The 19,117-nt window shown below is 46.3% G+C and overlaps 1 protein-coding gene across 3 annotated transcripts in view; it reads right to left on the reverse strand.

The window, feature by feature from the left end:
* Positions 1 to 19,117, reverse strand: part of LOC139420430 (drosha ribonuclease III) — a 138,043-nt gene that overhangs the window by 45,935 nt on the left and 72,991 nt on the right. For all 3 annotated transcript variants that reach the window (XM_071170555.1, XM_071170557.1, XM_071170556.1), the window contains exons 24-25: positions 8,697 to 8,741; positions 3,438 to 3,595 (exon numbers count right to left, since the gene is read on the reverse strand). In XM_071170555.1, the coding sequence (XP_071026656.1) occupies positions 3,438 to 3,595; positions 8,697 to 8,741 (203 nt within the window). The remainder of the gene's footprint in view (positions 1 to 3,437; positions 3,596 to 8,696; positions 8,742 to 19,117) is intronic.

The raw sequence follows: 19,117 nt of genomic DNA on the forward strand, positions 1-19,117 counted from the left end.
TATCTGAGGACATCACCCCAGCAAATATTCACAGACAATCATATTTCAACACTCCAGGCGCGACACAAAACGCAGATATGTCCCATAAACATCACAAATGGTCCTCCTGTTTGATTAATTCCATCGATATATATCCAAAATGTCCATTTATTTGGAGTGTTTGATCCAGAAAAACACTGGTTCCAACTCGCGCAACATGACTACAACATTTCTAAGTTACCTGTAAGCTTTGTCCAAACATTTCAAACTACTGTCCTAATACAACTTTAGGTATTTTTTAAATGTAAATAATCGATCAAATTTAAGATGGCATTAACTGTGTTCAATACCGGAGGAAAACAAAGTGGAGCGTGCTTTTCAGGTCCGCGCCTCTAACAAAGAGTACACTTCCCTCTAGCCTCGTTCTGAACAGTGATACTTCTTCATTTCTCAAAGGAAAAACCTTAATCAATTTCTAAAGACTGTTGACATCCAGTGGAAGCGATAGGAACTGCAAGAAAGTCCCTTAGAAATCTGGATTCCCAATGAAAGCCCATTGCCCGCCAAATAAGTTAAGTAATACTCACAGATATGATTCAAACGGTTTTAGAAACGTCAGAGTGTTTTCTATCCAAATCTACTAATATATATGCATATCTTAGCCTCTGGGCCTGAGTAGCATGCAGTTTAGTTTGGACACGTTTTTCATCCGGACGTGAAAATACTGCCACCTATCCCAGAGAATTTCTCCCGTGGTGCCCCAAATTCCTAATGAGTTAATTGTTACATGATTACTTTCATCTAGTAACAATTAAACATAGTAGGTAAATAGAAGTCATCACATTAATGAGAGTCACGTCACGATAGTGTCACGCAGATGTTGCAGCACATGAGAGATTGTACTGTCGCTCATGCGCACAGAAAGGTTAACAGTACGTGGGATACAGTATCTTGTCATGGCTATATTTCCACAAATATTTCTTAATGCAATTCATCATTTACAATTGTTTATGCACTATTTATCAAGTGTTGGTGCTTATGTTTGCACACCTTGTGGGTTGACATGCATCTGACGCGTTTGCAAAAGGAGACTTCCAGCAACGGTCTCAACATTCTCTAGCGGGTACTTTTAGGCTGAAAGGCCCAGAGGTTCTAGTGTTAAGGACACTGGAGTACTTACATTGGGCTTGACTAATGTGCAATCTAATTAAGCAATAAGGCACAAGGGGGTGTGGTATATGGCCAATATACCATGGCTAAGGGCTGTTCTTACGCAAAATGCAACATGGCGTGCCTGGATAGAGCCCTAAGCTGTGGTTTATTAGCCATATACCACAAACCGCCGAGGTGCCTTATTGCTATTATAAACTGGTTACCAACGTAATTAGAACAATACAAATAAATGTTTTGTCATGCATGCTGTCAGCGAATCAGCATTCAGGGCTTGAACCACTAAGTTTATAATAATAAATTGAGAATTGGGGCGGCAGGGTAGCCTAGTGGTTAGAGCGTTGGATTAGTAACCGGAAGGTTGCAAGTTCAAACGCCCGAGCTGACAAGGTACAAATCTGTCAGAACGACAGGCAGTTAACCCACAGTTCCTAGGTCTTCATTGAAAATAAGAATTTGATAGTAACTGACTTGCCTAGTTAAATAAAGGTAAAAAAGGTAAAATTAATAATGGGTTAGCAATGCAGGCATCTTTCTCTACCTTGAGGAGGACAACATTCAAAAGTAACCTTAACAGCTCAACTTCCAGCCCTCTAATCGACTTCACTGACCGTGAGTGGCGAGAGGATCTGACATTAAAGTGATAGATTAAAACACACACGCCATGCACACACGCTTAAACGTCCTAGTTGGTAATTTGGTTTAGCTGTCCAGCTCACTATTGTGTTGCTAACATTTCACTATTGTGAATGTATCGTTTAAGCCTTGTGCACATCTCCTAAAAGCCTACATGACTCGTGCAATTACGTTCCATTACATGTCATTTTTAACAGCATTCTTTTTTTTTTTTTGAATTTTACCCTTTTTTTCTCCCCAATTTCGTGGTATTCAATTGTTGTAGTAGCTACTATCTTGTCTCATTGCTACAACTCCCGTACGGGCTCGGGAGAGACAAAGGTTGAATGTCATGCGTCCTCCGATACACAACCCAACCAGCCGTACTGCTTCTTAACACAGCGCGCATCCAACCCGGAAGCCAACCGCACCAATGTGTCGGAGGCTACACCGTGCACCTGGCAACCTTGGTTAGCGCGCACTGCGCCCGGCCCGTCACAGGAGTCGCTGGTGCGCGATGAGACAAGGAGATCCCTACCGACCAATCCCTCCCTAACCCGGACGACGCTAGGCCAATTGTGCGTCGCCCCACGGACCTCCCGGTCGCGGCCGGTTACGACAGAGCCTGGGCGCGAACCCAGGGACTCTGATGGCACAGCTGGCGCTGCAGTACAGCGCCCTTAACCACTGCGCCACCCGGGAGGCCTTAACAGCATTTTTAACACAATGAATGAACAATGCTACAGTACAGTTGGTGAAAATCTAATAAAGACAGCTTGCTGTCGAAACGTTGATGAATAAAGTATTGCATCAGTGTGCAGCTTTTATTTTGCTTTTAAAATAATGCTACAGTCTAACACCAAAGGTAACAATGTTAATGTCGAGACAAGTATGATTCATACAGACTTACTCAATAACACATCGTTTACACTCGAGTAAAAACACCCATTCTTCACACTATTTTTCTACAGTAAGTTGCAAGCAATGAAAGCCTTCTATAAAAGGTGAGAAGCAGGCAGAGAAACACAGTGGTTGTTCACTCAATTGAAATCCTTAATGTCAGAAACTTTATAAAATCAATGATTTCCCCATTATTTTAGACATTAAGTTTGATTTGATATATAAGCCTTTTGAGACAATTATATTGATGTTGGCATCTGAAATGAACTCTGGGGTCAAATCAAGTCAAAGAACATCTCAAACATTCGTAAAAAAAAAAAAAAATGTGTATCCATAACACATGAAGTGTCAATTAAAGTAAATAAAAACCTGTAGCAATAAACTAAGAAAGAGAGAGAACGAGGGAGAGAATGAGAGAGGGAACGAAAGAGAGAAACAAAGAGAGAAATTAACAGAGGGAGAGAGGGAAAGACCATTCGCACGAGAGAGAATGAATAAGAACCAAAGCCTCGGGCCAGCTAGTAAATATAATCAACATTTAAAAACTAAATTTCCCATGGGGGAGCGGGGCTGTGACCTCACTAGCGGAGTCAGGCAATGGCTGGAGAGGGGTTTTAGTGTCCCCTGGGAGGACTACACAGGCTGTAAAAGACCCAGGATTAGGCAGTGGGACAACTACGAGTTGCACAGTCCATCAATCACTACGGTACTGGGACGGAGGATAGACCGGGGAGCCACGCACGCAAGCACACACGCACCCCTCCCATACTCACAGTGTGAGGTGGTTGAAGCCCACGGTCCTCAGTGTGAAAGCTCTGGCCAGCAGGCGACAGTGTGTGAACATAACACCGATGGTGTCCTCAAAGTCTGTCAGCTTCTGAAGCACCGGAGACGTCTCGATCAGCTGCCTGTCCGTCTGCGGCTCCTGCACCTGGTAAAACCCAACACAGCATTTACAGCTCAACACTGCATGAAAAGAGCGGCACCTCCGTGGAATTCAGCTGTGGTTTAGATTAGAGCAGGGATAGGCAAGTCTGGATCTGAAGGGCAGGTAGAAGACTAGAGGTGAGCAAACTTTCTGGCTTGAGGGCCACATCGGGATTTCAGAATTCAACGGAGGGCCGCTCAGATTTGATTTTACTGATTCCTTTGCGGGCCAGGAATAGGGCAGTTATTTGAAAATATAAGTCCATAATATTTTCTATACTCTTTCTATCTAGTCAGATGTTTTCCTAACCCCCCCATGGATGCTAGTTCAGTGCAATAGGGTTTTAACAGAGACAGAACACTGCATAATAATGATGACCTCCCTTATTAGGGGAAGGGATATGCTAGAACGCATGTGTGAAATCAGGAGAGGGCTGTGTGTGTGTGTTAAATCAGGAGATGCACTAGGTCTAATAGATGCATTCATCAGCCTCTAGCAGAGAGCAGTATCTGCAGTTGAAGTCAGAAGTTTACATACACCTTAGCCAAATACATTTAAACTCAGTTTTTCACAATTCCTGACATTTAATCCTAGTAAAAATTCCCTGTCTTAGGTCAGTTACGATCAACACTTTATTTTAAGAATGTGAAATGTCAGAATAATAGTAGAGAGAATGATTTATTTCAGCTTTTACATTCCCAGTGGGTCAGAAGTTTACATACATTCAATTAGTATTTGGTAGCTTTGCCTTTAAATTGTTTAACTTGGGTCAAATGTTTTGGGTAGCCTTCCACAAGCTTCCCACAATAAGTGGGGTGAATTTTGGCCCATTCCTCCTGACAGAGCTGGTGTAACTGAGTCAGGTTTGTAGGCCTCCTTTCTCGCACACGCCTTTTCAGTTCCGCCCACACATTTTTTTATAGGATTGAGGTCAGGGCTTTGTGATAGCCACTCCAATATATTGACTTTGTTGTCCTTAAGCCATTTTGCCACAACTTTGGAAGTATGCTTGGAGTCATTGTCCATATGTGGCCAAGCTTTAACTTCTGATTAATGTCTTGAGATGTTGTTTCAATGTATCCACATAATTGTCTTTCCTCATGATGCCATCTATTTTGTGAAGTGCACCAGTCCCTCCTACAGCAAAGCACCACCACAACATGATGCTGCTTCCGGGCTTCACGGTTGGGATGGTGTTCTTCGGTTTGCAAGCATCCCCCTTTTTCCTCTAAACATAACTATGGTCATTCTGTTTCATCAGACCAGAGGACATTCCTCCAAAAAGTATGATCTTTGTCCCCATGTGCATTTGCAAAACGTAGTCTGGCTTTTTATGGCGGTTTTAGCACAGTGGCATCTTCTGTCGGAGCGGCCTTTCAGGTTATGTCGATATAGGACTCGTTTTGCTGTGGATATAGATACTTCTGTACCTGTTTCCTCCAGCATCTTCACAAGGTCCTTTGCTGTTGTTCTGGGATTAATTGCACTTTTCGCACAGAAGTATGTTCATCTCTAGGAGACAGAATACGTCTCCTTCCTGAGCGGTATGACAGTCTAAAGTAGTACACTATAGAGAGAGTAGGGTCCCATTTGGGACATTTTCATAACTTAAATTTAGACATTGACCTTGTTAGCTTCACATGTATAGCAAGTCAGTTAAGAACAAATTCTTATTTACAATGAAGGTTTACCCCGGCCAAACTTAGATGATGCTGGGCCAATTGTGCGCCGCCCTATGGGATTCCTAATCACGTCCGGTTGTGATAGAGCCTGGAATCAAACCAGGGTATCTGTAGTGATGCCTCTAGCACTGAGCTGCAGTGCCTTAGACCGCTGCGCCACTGGGAGCCCCATAGGGCGGCGCACAATTGGCCAAGTGTCGTCCGGGTTTGGCCGCCATTGCAAATACGATTTTGTTCTTAACTGACTTGCCTAGTTAAATATATATATATTTTTTAAATTTTTAAAGTTGGATGGATGTCCTTTGGATGGTGGACCATTCTCGATACACAAGGGAAACTGTTTTGCGTGAAAAACCCAGCAGCATTGCAGTTCTTGACACACTCAAACTGGTGCGCCTGGCACCTACTACCATACCACTTTCAAAGGCACTTAAATATTTTGCATTGCCCATTCACCCTCTGAATGCCACACATACACAATTCATGTTTCAATTGTCTCAAGGCTTAACAATCCTTATTTAACAGGTCTCATCCCCTTAATACACACTGATTAGAGTGGATTTCACAGGTGACATCAATAAGGGATCATAGCCTTCACCTGGATAGTCGCCGTCATGGAAAGAGCAGGTGTTCCTAATGTTTTGTACACACAGTATATATTCCATTGAGCACTGGAGAGCAGTAAATATTGCACATTGTCCCTCTGAGTTTACCTGCTTTCATTGAAGCAATATAGACTAAGCAGTGTTGGAATAGCTAGACGCCAAGTGTCAAACAGACAGAGTGGTTGGTTGCCAACTCTACATTTTAATTGGACGGCTGCTGGAAATGTCATGGTTCCGTCTTCCCACTTTAGCCCCAAAGAAGACTTTCACATCTGCCTTCCTCTTAATTAACGACAACTGTTTAAATGCCATGCGTCACCACTAACGGCATTTGACGAGTCGAGCATTCATAACACTGTATCACACAAACACATACTTTTAGTCTGGCATTTAGTTTGACACATTTTTTATGTGGAGTTTTTCTAAGGGGATGATGGCTGGCCTGCTAGCAACGGTTCAAAAGGAAAAATCAATCATGAAAAATAAAAACAATGTGGAAAAATGACCAGGTTCAATGCGGAAGACACATTTTGGTTGAATGCATTCAGTTGTGCCACAGACAAGGTATCCCCTTTCCATAATAAAGTGTAAATCTGAGCACACTCCGGCCCAGGTGTCTCTCTGATAGGGCTGGGGACCTCACAATACGATATCATCCCAATACTTAGGTGGCGATACGATAAGTATTGCCATTCTCGCGATTGCTAGGGACCTCACAATACGATATCATCCCAATACTTAGGTGGCGATACGATAAGTATTGCCATTCTCGTGATTTCATATGGTTTGCGATTTGATACTGTGATTTTATTGTGATATGTTCCAAACACACTGCTCACTACATGGCTGCTGCAGAGAGACAAGAGCATGAGAAAATGAGTTTTGACCAATCAAGGAAATAAAAGTGCTGAAAACATGTTGGCCCACTATTTAAAAAGTTGGAGAACAAGCTATAGGATGAAAAATACCGGCGTTTTGGCGGTATACTCATTCACACTGAACCAAAAGGGGATGTGAAGCTTGCGTTGCGTGTTGACGTGTTTGACACAGTGGTAAATGATTTCGGAGAGCCGAGGGGGGTGATGAGGCAGGTGCTGGTGCAGATAGAGAGAGCAGAGGGGAGCAGGGAGGACATGAAGATGTGCATGTTGTCAACCAGGAATCGTTTTGCTCTGTTCACTTTCTCCACAGACTGACTGAGCCAGGAGCGCTGTGCAGGTAGGCAGCACTTAGCCATGGTGCTTATGCTAATGTAGCACATGGGCCAACAGACACAGAGGTGCACGCACACACCATTACTACAGAACAGGATCCTGGAGATGGCTTGGCGTCACCATAAGCCTGGGCCTCTTTATTGGTGAATCTCTTTCAGCAAACTAACTCCTGACGATCATCAGCCTTCATGTCCTGCCTGGAGTCAAAGAGGCACCTGGTACCCTGTGGGCTGAGAGAGAAAGATACACCTGGTAACCCTTTAGGCTGAAAGACACCTGGTAACCCTTTAGGCTGAGAGAGCGAAAGAGGCACCTGGTAACCCTTTAAGGTCAGAGAGAGAGCCTTTGTGCCAGATGTGGTTTCTCTCTGCTAACCAACTTCACCAACATTACCAAAAACAGATGTCTTCACTTAAATAATAATCTTATTGTAAATTGATTAACTCATGTTAAAGGTCATTGAACTCAAGCGTACATAAACTAAGCCAGCCACACAAGGTAAGTAGGAGAGGGAGACCACCCTGACTAACCCACAGCAGACTGACTCAGGGTGGAAATATGGAGAGATGGAAGGATGGCCTTTTGCTCCGAACCTCGTAATTACCCAGGAGTGGTCCCTCCCTGACCGCTGAGGATTGTGGGATTGACCTCAAGGCTCCACCCTGACCTCAAAGGCTGCTGGTGGGAAGGGCACGGCTGAAATTACCATCAGCTACCATCGTTAGAAGCTAGTAACAAGTCAAGAATGAGTGGCTGGAGCATTTTGCTAAAACAAAGACAATAAGTGGAACTGACACACAAAAACACATGCACGCGCGCACACACACAAGCAGTGTTTGGGTCCCTGGAGGCCCCATGTGATTTGGGACTGGAGAATAATCCTGTTACACCATCTTTGATCTCTTTTTCCAAATCCTGATTTCAAACAAACATGCTCTTCACTCTACAACCCAATGTTTCTAGGCAGATCATGCAAAGCAAGGGGGAGAGAGAGAGGCAGAGAGAAAGAATTAGACAGTATGAGGAGAGAAAGAAAGAGAATCAAATATATCGAAAGAGAATAAAAGTTACAGAGAGACAGAGACGAAGCATGAAAGAGCGAGAGGGTGTCTGGGTAACAGTAAGAAAGAGAAAGAGGATTATGGAGAGCAGAAACAGCAGCTAGACAACAGAGTGAACTCACTAGAAATGGAGTGTGTTCACACAACACACCGCCCCTGCTGCACCGATACATACGAGCCGTTTCTGCTTCAGGCACACGCCAGACACACAGACGTGTGCTACTGTCTTAGCAGCATTTACATTGATCATATCCCACAGTAGACAGCAAAACTCATGTGGAGAGGATAACTGGAGCAGTGTGTGTGTATGTGTGTGTGAGGGAAAGCTGTGCTCTATGGGGAGGGGGGCCTTACATACACTATATATGCAAAAGTATGTGGACACCCATTCAAATGAATGGATTTGGCAAGGTAAAAATCTGTCGTTCTACCCCTGAACAAGGCAGTTATCCCACTGTTCCCCGGTAGGCCGTCATTGTATATACAATATCCATTCTGAGCATTGCAGGGATAAACAGACAAATAGATTATTTCCAACCAACCTGCAGAGGATGGGGCGGGTAGTTGAGCCACACTTCTCGGAGGTCCTGTAAAAGGGGAGATGAGGAGAGATGGAAAGAGAGAAAGAGGGGGGAGAGAGGTTACTGAGTGATTTTTTTTGGAGAAGCCTTCATAACTCCATGAAGGGAGATACAATAACATAAAGTGTACCAAATGACACCATACTGAAGTAGTGCACTAGTGCCTTTGGAAAGTAATCAGACCCTTTGACTTTTCCCACATTTTGTTACGTTGTAGCCTTACTCTAAAATTGATGAAATAAAAAAAATTCCGCAGCAATCTATACCCAATACCCCGTAATGACAAAGCAAAAACAGGTTAAACATTTTTCCAAAGTATTAAACACACAAAACAGAAATACTTAATTTACATAAGTATTCAGACCCTTTGCTTTGAGACTCGAAATTGAGCTCAGGTGCATCCTGTTTCAATTGATCATCCTTGAGATGTTTCTACAACTTGAGTCCACCTCTAGTAAATGAGCCATGAGGTCGAAGGAATTGTCTGTAGAGCACCGAGACAGGATTGTGTTGAGGCACAGATCTGGGAAAGGTTACCAAAACATTTCTGCAGCATTGAAGAACACAGTGGCCTCGATCACACTTAAATGGAAGAAGTTTGGAACCACAAAGACTCTTCCTAGAGCTGGCTGCCCGGACAAACTGAGAAATCGGGGGAGAAGGGCCTTGGCCAGGGAGGTAACCAAGAACCCAATGGTCACTCTGACAGAGCTCCAGAGCTCATCTGTGGAGATGGGAGAACCTTCCAGAAGGACAAAGATCTCTGCAGTACTCCACGCATTAGGCCTTTATGGTAGAGTGGCCAGACGGAAGCTCCTCAGTAAAAGGCACGACAGCCCGCTTGGAGTTTGCTAAAAGCCACCTAAAGACTCTCAGACCATGAGAAACAAGATTTTCTGGTCTGATGAAACCAAGATTGAACTCTTTGGCCTGAATGCCAGCGTCACGTCAGGACGAAACCATCCCTACAAACCATCCCTGCACCATCCCTACAATGAAGCATGGTGGTAGCAGCATCAGGCTATGGGCATGTTTTCAGTGGCAGTGACTGGGAGACTAGTCAGGATCGAGGGAATGATGAACGGCGCAAAGCACAGAGAGATCCATGATGAAAACCTGCTCCAGAGCGCTCAGGACCTCAGACTGGGGCGAAGGTTCACCTTCCAACAGGACAACGACCCTAGGCACACAGCCAGGACAAAGCAGGAGAGGTTCGGGACAAGTCTCTGAATGTCCTTCAAATCAAATCAAATGTTATTTGTCACATGTGCCGAATACAACAGGTGAAATGCTTACTTACAAGCCCTTAACCAACAATGCAGTTTTAATAAAATAAAATAACAAATAATTAAGGAGCAACAATACAATAACAGTAGTGAGGCTATTTACAGGTGGTTCCAGTACAGAGTCAATGTGTTATATACAGGGGGCAACGGTTAGTTGAGGTAATTGAGGTAATATATACATGTAGGTAGAAGATAATAAACAGAGTAGCAGCCGCATAACAATAGGGGGTGGGGACAATGCAAATAGTCCAGGTAGCCATTTGATTAACTGTTCAAGAGTCTTATGGCTTAGGGGTAGAAGCTGTTAAGAAGCCTTGTAGACCTAGACTTGGTGCTCCGGTACCGTTTGGTGGCTGGGGAACATGCCACATTTTTGGGCCTTCCTCTGACACCGCCTGGTATAGAGGTCATGGATGGCAGGAAGCTTGGCCCCAGTGATGTACTGGGCCGTACGCACTACCCTCTATAGTGCCTTGTGGTCAGAGGCTGTGCAGTTGCCATACCAGGAGGTGATGCAACCAGAGGGGGAATACGCATTGTCCTGCCCTCTTCACGACTGTCTTGGTGTTTGGACCATGATAGTTTGTTGGTGATGTGGACACCAAGGAACTTGAAGCTCTCAACCTGCTCCACTATAGCCCTATCGATGAGAATGGGGTTGTACTCGGTCCTCCTTTTTCTGTAGTCCACAATCATATCCTTAGTCTTGATCAGGGGAGATGATTGTAGACTACAGAAAAAGGAGGACAGAGTACAACCCCATTCTCATCGATAGGGCTGTAGTGGCCCAGCCAGAGAACAGACTTGAACTCAATCGAACTTGTCTGGAGAGATCTGAAAACAGCTGTGCAGGAATGCTCCCCATCCAACCTTACAGAGCTTGCAGGAGATCTGCAAAGAAGAATAGGGGAAACTCCCCAAATACAGGTGTGCCAAGCTTGTAGCGTCAAACCCAAGAAGACCTGCGGCTGTAATCACTGCCAAAGGTGCTTTAACAAAGTACTCAGTAAAGCATCTGAATACTTAGGTAAATTTCATTATTCATTTCTTTTTTACCTGTTTTTGCTTTGTCATTATGGCATATTGTGTGTTGATTGATGATGGGGAAAAAAAAACACAATTTAATCCTTTTAGAATAAGGCTGTAACCTAACAACATTTTGAAAAAGGGGTCTGAATATGTTCTGAAGGCACTAGTGCCTTTTAAAATAGTGGACTATATAGGGAATATGGTGCCATTTCAGACACAGCCTGAAGCATCTGCTGCCTGGTGTCTGACTGACTGTGTGTCTACATCCCAAATGGCACCCTATTCCCTACATAGTGCACTACTTTTGACCAAAACACTATGTAGGGACTAGGGTGCCATTTGAGTCGCAGCCTGAATGAGTCAGCAGCTTGTCATTCTGAGCACAGAGGTCTCCTCAATGACCATTAGAACACCAGGGGAAGGCACGCACACACTAAAAACACACATTTGAAAGCTCCCATCGCCCCACACTGACAGACAGTGCCCTCCTTTTCCTCGGCCTGTGGAGAGAGATATGCATTTGTGCTGTGTGTTCCTCCCGTTCGGTCACTTAGTCTCGCCGTGTGCCACGCTGCATTAACGCCGGTGAGATGGGCTGGTTGCTAGGGAGACAGGTCGTCAGGACCCAATTTGGTGTTGGTGTCATATTGGGTGAGTCATTCCAGAGAGAGACAGGGGGAGAGACAGGGAGGGACAGAGACAGAGAAATGACAGCCGGTGACGTTGTCTGTCATAAGGGATTTCCGAAGTGGAAAAAAGATCAACCATTAAAGATAAGAACCATTCCAAGTGAGTTTGGCCAGACGGAGCATAGGGCTGGACGATATGGCTTAAAAACTGTCCCGATATTATTATTATTATTTTTTTTTTTACTCATGGGCAATTCACATTTTCCCTCTAAATAAGCTTTTCAGGTCAATTAAAATGTCAAATGCTGCAAGGTTCTGTATTTATTTTCTTAGTCAACCTTGTGTTCTGTTTCGTTGGGTTCTTGAATGTTGCCCTGTTTCGTGGGGTTCTAGAACGTAGCCTTTCCTTTTTGTTCATTGGTTTTACCTGTGTTAGTTACCTGGTCTCATCAGCTCCTTATTTAGTTCAGTTCTGAGAGCAACTTCTCCCAACCATCCAGGAACAGTTTGGTGACGAACAATGCCTTTTCCAGCATGATGGAGCACCTTGCCATAAGGCAAAAGTGATAACTAAGTGGGTTGGGGAACAAAACATCTGTATTTTGGGTCCATGGCCAGGAAACTCCCCAGACCTTAATCCCATTGAGAACTTGTGGTCAATCCTCAAGAGACGGGTGGACAAACAAAAACCCACAAATTCTGACAGACTCCAAGCATTGATTATGCAAGACTGGGCAGCCCTCAATCATAATGTGGCCGAGAAGTTAATTGACAGCATGCCAGAGCAGATTTCAGAGGTCTTGAAAAATGAAGGGTCAACACTGAAAATATTGACACTTTGCATCAAAGTGTAATTGTGATTGTGATCTTTCATCTTTGTTTTTGTGAGTGGCCGGGGGAGGGACTTGCTGTGTATGTAAACAGAGAGGAAGAGGTGAAGCGAGGGGTTTCACTCTTGACAAAATCTGTCCAAAAATAAGCCACATGTATTTTCTACGGGGTTATTTTGGACGTAAACTTGTTGCCTGCCAACCCGACTTTGGGGCAACGACGACAATTGTTAGGGCGGAGACATGAGCATCTCATCATTCCATTACAGATCTCTGGTGTAAATGGGAAGGCGCACACAGCACAGAGGGACACAAACGCACATGAAAACAGAAAAAAATAAAATAAAACAAAACCTTGATTCTTGCAAATACAGGCATTTGGAATATCGTGCAAAAACAAACATTCAAGTTGATTTGATATATCGGCCCACCATAATGGAGCACACACACCTCAGCAACCCACCAATCATATCGTCTTCATGGCAAGGCACTGAAAAAAATGTATGAACGTGCTCAATATGTTTGAGCAAATGCTTCCATTCGTTTTCACATCTGTTCACGGGTAATAAGGCTGTAAGTACATATCACGTATCGAGTCAACTTCGTATTGAGTAAGAAACCATGCATGGGTTGTTCAGCCCTGGCATCACTCAGGAGGCAAGTCAATAACACTAGAGATGCTTTCAGGTGAACACTGGACTCACACAAGACACAAACCCACACAAATTAAACAGATGCACAGACACACACAACAGATACACACGCACACACCCTCTCTTTCACTTACTCATACACACACACAAACTCCTGAGTGTGTAGTCTCTGATCAAGGATGTGATTAAAATGGGAACGTGGGGCGCACGCAGACCCACCAGCCACATATAGACCAGAAGCACTAATGTTTCAATTACAGGCGGCGTCCCTAAGACAAGCCAGACAACAGGTTTAAATGATTACGCCCGCATCGAGTGGGGATTTAAGAATAACGTTTTCCTGACCAAGCTTGCGAGGTATAATTACAGGGGACAAATCATCAGTGGGTAGCTACGGATGAGTGAATCACGGCAGTTGGAAGGAAGATGGAGATTTCTCTCTCTCTTTCTCACTACATCCATCTCTGTCTCGCTCTGCCCGGTCTCTCTCCCTCGCTCTGCCCGGTCTCTCTCTCTCCCGCGCTCTGCCCAGTCTCTCTCTCTCCCGCGCTCTGCCCAGTCTCTCTCTCTCCCTCGCTCTGCCCAGTCTCTCTCTCTCCCTCGCTCTGCCCAGTCTCTCTCTCTCCCTCGCTCTGCCCAGTCTCTCTCTCTCCCTCGCTCTGCCCAGTCTCTCTCTCTCCCTCGCTCTGCCCAGTCTCTCTCTCTCCCTCGCTCTGCCCAGTCTCTCTCTCTCCCTCGCTCTGCCCAGTCTCTCTCTCTCCCTCGCTCTGCCCAGTCTCTCTCTCTCCCTCGCTCTGCCCAGTCTCTCTCTCTCCCTCGCTCTGCCCAGTCTCTCTCTCTCCCTCGCTCTGCCCAGTCTCCCTCGCTCTGCCCAGTCTCTCTCTCTCCCTCGCTCTGCCCAGTCTCTCTCTCTCCCTCGCTCTGCCCAGTCTCTCTCTCTCCCTCGCTCTGCCCAGTCTCTCTCTCTACCTCGCTCTGCCCAGTCTCTCTCTCTCTCTCGCTCTGCCCAGTCTCTCTCTCTCCCTCGCTCTGCCCAGTCTCTCTCTCTCTCTCTGCCCAGTCTCTCTCTCTCTCTCTCTCTCTCTCTGCCCAGTCTCTCTCTCTCTCTCTCTGCCCAGTCTCTCTCTCTCTCTCTGCCCAGTCTCTCTCTCTGCCCAGTCTCTCTCTCTCTCTTTCTGCCCAGTCTCTCTCTCTCCCTCGCTCTGCCCAGTCTCTCTCTCTCCCTCGCTCTGCCCAGTCTCTCTCTCTCCCTCGCTCTGCCCAGTCTCTCTCTCTCCCTCGCTCTGCCCAGTCTCTCTCTCTCCCTCGCTCTGCCCAGTCTCTCTCTCTCCCTCGCTCTGCCCAGTCTCTCTCTCTCCCTCGCTCTGCCCAGTCTCTCTCTCTCCCTCGCTCTGCCCAGTCTCTCTCTCTCTCTCGCTCTGCCCAGTCTCTCTCTCTCCCTCGCTCTGCCCAGTCTCTCTCTCTCTCTCTCGCTCTGCCCAGTCTCTCTCTCCCTCGCTCTGCCCAGTCTCTCTCTCCCTCGCTCTGCCCAGTCTCTCTCTGCCCAGTCTCTCTCTCTCTCTCTCTGCCCAGTCTCTCTCTCTCTCTCCCTCTCTCTGCCCAGTCTCTCTCTCTCTCTCCCTCTCTCTGCCCAGTCTCTCTCTCTCTCTGCCCAGTCTCTCTTTCTGCCCAGTCTCTCTCTCTCCCTCGCTCTGCCCAGTCTCTCTCTCTCCCTCGCTCTGCCCAGTCTCTCTCTCTCCCTCGCTCTGCCCAGTCTCTCTCTCTCCCTCGCTCTGCCCAGTCTCTCTCTCTCCCTCGCTCTGCCCAGTCTCTCTCTCTCCCTCGCTCTGCCCAGTCTCTCTCTCTCCCTCGCTCTGCCCAGTCTCTCTCTCTCCCTCGCTCTGCCCAGTCTCTCTCTCTCCCTCGCTCTGCCCAGTCTCTCTCCCTCGCTCTGCCCAGTCTCTCTCTCTCCCTCGCTCTGCCCAGTCTCTCTCTCTCCCTCGCTCTGCCCAGTCTCTCTCTCTCCCTCGCTCTGCCCAGTCTCTCTCTCTCTCTCTCTCTCGCTCTGCCCAGTCTCTCTCTCTCCCTCGCTCTGCCCAGTCTCTCTCTCTCTCTCTCTCTCGCTCTGCCCAGTCTCTCTCTCCCTCGCTCTGCCCAGTCTCTCTCTCCCTCGCTCTGCCCAGTCTCTCTCTCCCTCGCTCTGCCCAGTCTCTCTCTGCCCAGTCTCTCTCTCTCTCTCTCTGCCCAGTCTCTCTCTCTCTCTGCCCAGTCTCTCTCTCTCTCTCTGCCCAGTCTCTCTCTCTGCCCAGTCTCTCTCTCTCTCTCTCTTTCTGCCCAGTCTCTCTCTCTGCCCAGTCTCTCTCTCTCTCTGCCTAGTCTCTCTCTCTCTGCCCAGTCTCTCTCTGCCCAGTCTCTATCTCTCTCTCGCTCTGCCCAGTCTCTCTGCCCAGTCTCTCTCTCTCTCTCTCTCGCTCTGCCCAGTCTCTCTCGCTCTGCCCAGTCTCTCTCTCGCTCTGCCCAGTCTCTCTCTCTCTCTCGCTCTGCCCGGTCTCTCTCACGCTCTGCCCGGTCTCTCTCTCTCTCGCTCTGCCTGGTCTCTCTCTGCCCGGTCTCTCTCTCTCTCACTCTGCCCGGTATCTCTCTCACTCTGCCCGGTCTCTCTCTCTCTCTCACTCTGCCCGGTCTCTCTCTCTCACTCACTCTGCCCCGTCTCTCTCTCTCACTCACTCTGCCCGGTCTCTCTCTCTCACTCACTCTGCCCGGTCTCTCTCTCTCTCTCACTCTGCCCGGTCTCTCTCTCTCTCTCTCTCTCTCAATTCAATTGACTTGATTGACATGGCAAGTTCATTATTACTTACATTGTAATAATAAAATAAAAATATATATTTATATATAAAATATATATATATTTATATATAAAGAAATGGTGGTACCAACAGCAATAATAATAGTAGTAGTGGTCATGGGATTACCATTAACAACAACTACAACAACAATATGAATGAGAACAACAATACATTAAAGCAATGGTAGTGGACCAGTGTCAACATGACTGAGAAGACAATCTCTCTCATGACTGAGAAGACACATGACATGGTATGTAAAGTCAAAACAAAACAAGATGGGAAATATTATCGACATTACTTTGCACTTTTCACTGGTTGTCCCTCAGGTTGTGGCAGGAGGACACATATTTGGCAGCCAAAACTGCACATTTTGGCTTTTCACCCAATAAACATTAGATTTTTTCTTCATCTTTTATAGTTTCAAATTCTTTGTATTGAATTATCATTTTGGGAAAGAAATATTCTCTTAGGTCTGAGTATTTGTCACAGTGTAATAGGAAATGCAGCTCTGTCTCTACCTCTCCCCTGGGCAGCCAGGTTTGTCTGTGACGACCGGTCTCTATAGCCAGACTGTGCTCACTGAGTCTGTACCTAGTCAATGTTTTACTCAGTTTTCTATCAGTCACAGTGGTCATAGTCTGCCACCATGTACTGTCTGTTTAGAGCCAAATAGCATTGAAGTTTACTTTGATTTTTTGTGGTGTCTTTCCAATAGGTGATATATTTTTATTTTTGTTTTGTGATGATTTGGTTGGGCCAAATTTTCTGAGTGCTGTCCTGAGGCTCTATGGGGTTGGTTTGGGTTGGTGAACTGAGCCTCAGAACCAGCTGGCTGAGGGGACTCTCTTGGCATTGTAGAGTTGTGTGATGGAATGTTTTGGGGTCACTTGTTTTTAGGTGGTTGTAGAAATTGGATGGCTCTTTTTTCTATTCGAATGAGTAGGGGGTATTGACCCAATTCTGCTCAACAATTCTGCTCTCTCTCTCTCTCTGCCGGTCTCTCTCTCTCTCACTCTGCCGGTCTCTCTCTCTCTCTCTCTCTCACACTCTGCCCGGTCTCTCCCGGTGTCTCACTCGGCCCGGTCTCTCCCGGTGTCTCACTCGGCCCGGTCTCTCCCGGTGTCTCACTCGGCCCGGTCTCTCCCGGTGTCTCACTCGGCCCGGTCTCTCCCGGTGTCTCACTCGGCCCGGTCTCTCCCGGTGTCTCACTCGGCCCGGTCTCTCCCGGTGTCTCACTCGGCCCGGTCTCTCCCGGTCCGGTCTCTCCCGGTGTCTCACTCGGCCCGGTCTCTCCCGGTGTCTCACTCGGCCCGGTCTCTCCCGGTGTCTCACTCGGCCCGGTCTCTCCCGGTGCCTCACTCGGCCCGGTCTCTCCCGGTGCCTCACTCGGCCCGGTCTCTCCCGGTGCCTCACTCTGCCCGGTCTCTCCCGGTGCCTCACTCTGCCCGGTCTCTCCCGGTGCCTCACTCTGCCCGGTCTCTCCCGGTGCCTCACTCTGCCCGGTCTCTTTTTTTTTTTTTTAAGTAAAAGAAAACAGGCTGAGTGAACAAGTAAAACCTGTTGAAGATGTCATAGGACTCAATAAATGTTGCCCTCTCTAACCCACAGAGAATCAATCTCCCATGATGACCCATTCATTCATTTCACTAAGACCAAGGCTCAGCACATTGTGCGAGCAAACACACACAAATGCACACTCCAAAACTGCTCCTATCAATCACGCTGGCTGGGACCTCCTGGGATTACTGGACATCCATGATTGGGATGCCTTGTCTCTCTGCTACTCTCGCTCACCCCCCTCTCTCTCCCCATATCAATCTCTATCTTTATATACTTCTCGCTCTCTCTCCCTCCCTCCTCTCACGCTCTACCACTCTTTCTAGCAGTCCCACTCTTTCCCTCTCCCTCTCTCTGGGGGATAGAGGACCCTGACAAATGAGTCTCCTGTGACTGACTGTCAATCAATACATCAAACTACAGTTTAGAGCCAGTTCAAACCACAACTGTAGATCAATAACAATTAATAGGAGAACATACATGGTCAGTATAGGGTTTCAGAGGTAACCAGAATGGTGAGAAACAAGCCTCAAACGTATGTTTTCTTTTTTAAATTTAATTTAGATATGAATTGTGATGAAGAGTTAGGATGCAGTGGAAGTCAAATGTCCACCTGACCCTATGTACAAAGTTTTTTATTGGTTAAATCTTTCATACAACTTATGGTTGTGAACAGGACCCACTTGTGAGTGTTTTTGTATCTGTACAGTGTGGCGTACTAAAGCCAAATGAAAAAGCAAACCTACACACAACTTCCTCAAATAGAAAAGAAGAATAGCGCCAACTCCGGAGAGAGATGTTGATTGTGTCTGAAGAAACATACAAACCCAAACCATTTTCAACAAACACAAATTCAGAATAAGGAACATTCTGAAAAGTACTGCAGGCACATTTTTTTTTCTCAACCTGAGGTGAAAAGGAAAAAGAGAGGAAGCGAGAAAAAAAACTGCGACATGGATGGAGGGAGAGGGATGGAGAGAGTGCACTCCAGTACAGTTGGACGTGGGTAGATATTAGTAATTTCCTGAGTCCCAAATAGCACCCTATTCCCTATATAATGCACTCGTTTGTGATCAAAAGTAGTACGCTATATAGGGAATAGGGTGCCATTTGAGACTTAGCCATTGGGTATTCTAAAGGAAAAAAGCTCACTTATGTAGTAGCACGGGGCTAAATCAATTGCGATAGATGCAGGCTGTGGTGACGGTGAGTGTTAGGAAGCCATTTATTTTCTCCCCCTAGCTCGGCTTGGCGCTGTTAGCTGGCTGAGGTAGTGGAGTGGAACTGCCAGAGCGCCAGCCCGCTTCTACCTGTGTGTCTGTGTGTGTGTGTGTGTGTGTGTGTGTGTGTGTGTTCAGCCCTGTCTTCAGCGTGCAAGCCTAGCACACTCTACTGGTAGCCTATGCCCAGTAACCAAGTAGCACAGGTTCAAATAGTGGTGTATAAAATCTAGCATAAACCATCTAAATACAATGTGTGATATTGTATACATTGATTAGACAGGGATGTTTTAATGTGCTCAACTCTCATGTCCTATGTATTATTATAAGGGAATCAATTTGATCATTGCCCA

This window comes from Oncorhynchus clarkii, chromosome 11 (genome assembly GCF_045791955.1).
Source record: "Oncorhynchus clarkii lewisi isolate Uvic-CL-2024 chromosome 11, UVic_Ocla_1.0, whole genome shotgun sequence".
NCBI classification, from domain to species: Eukaryota; Metazoa; Chordata; class Actinopteri; order Salmoniformes; family Salmonidae; genus Oncorhynchus; species Oncorhynchus clarkii.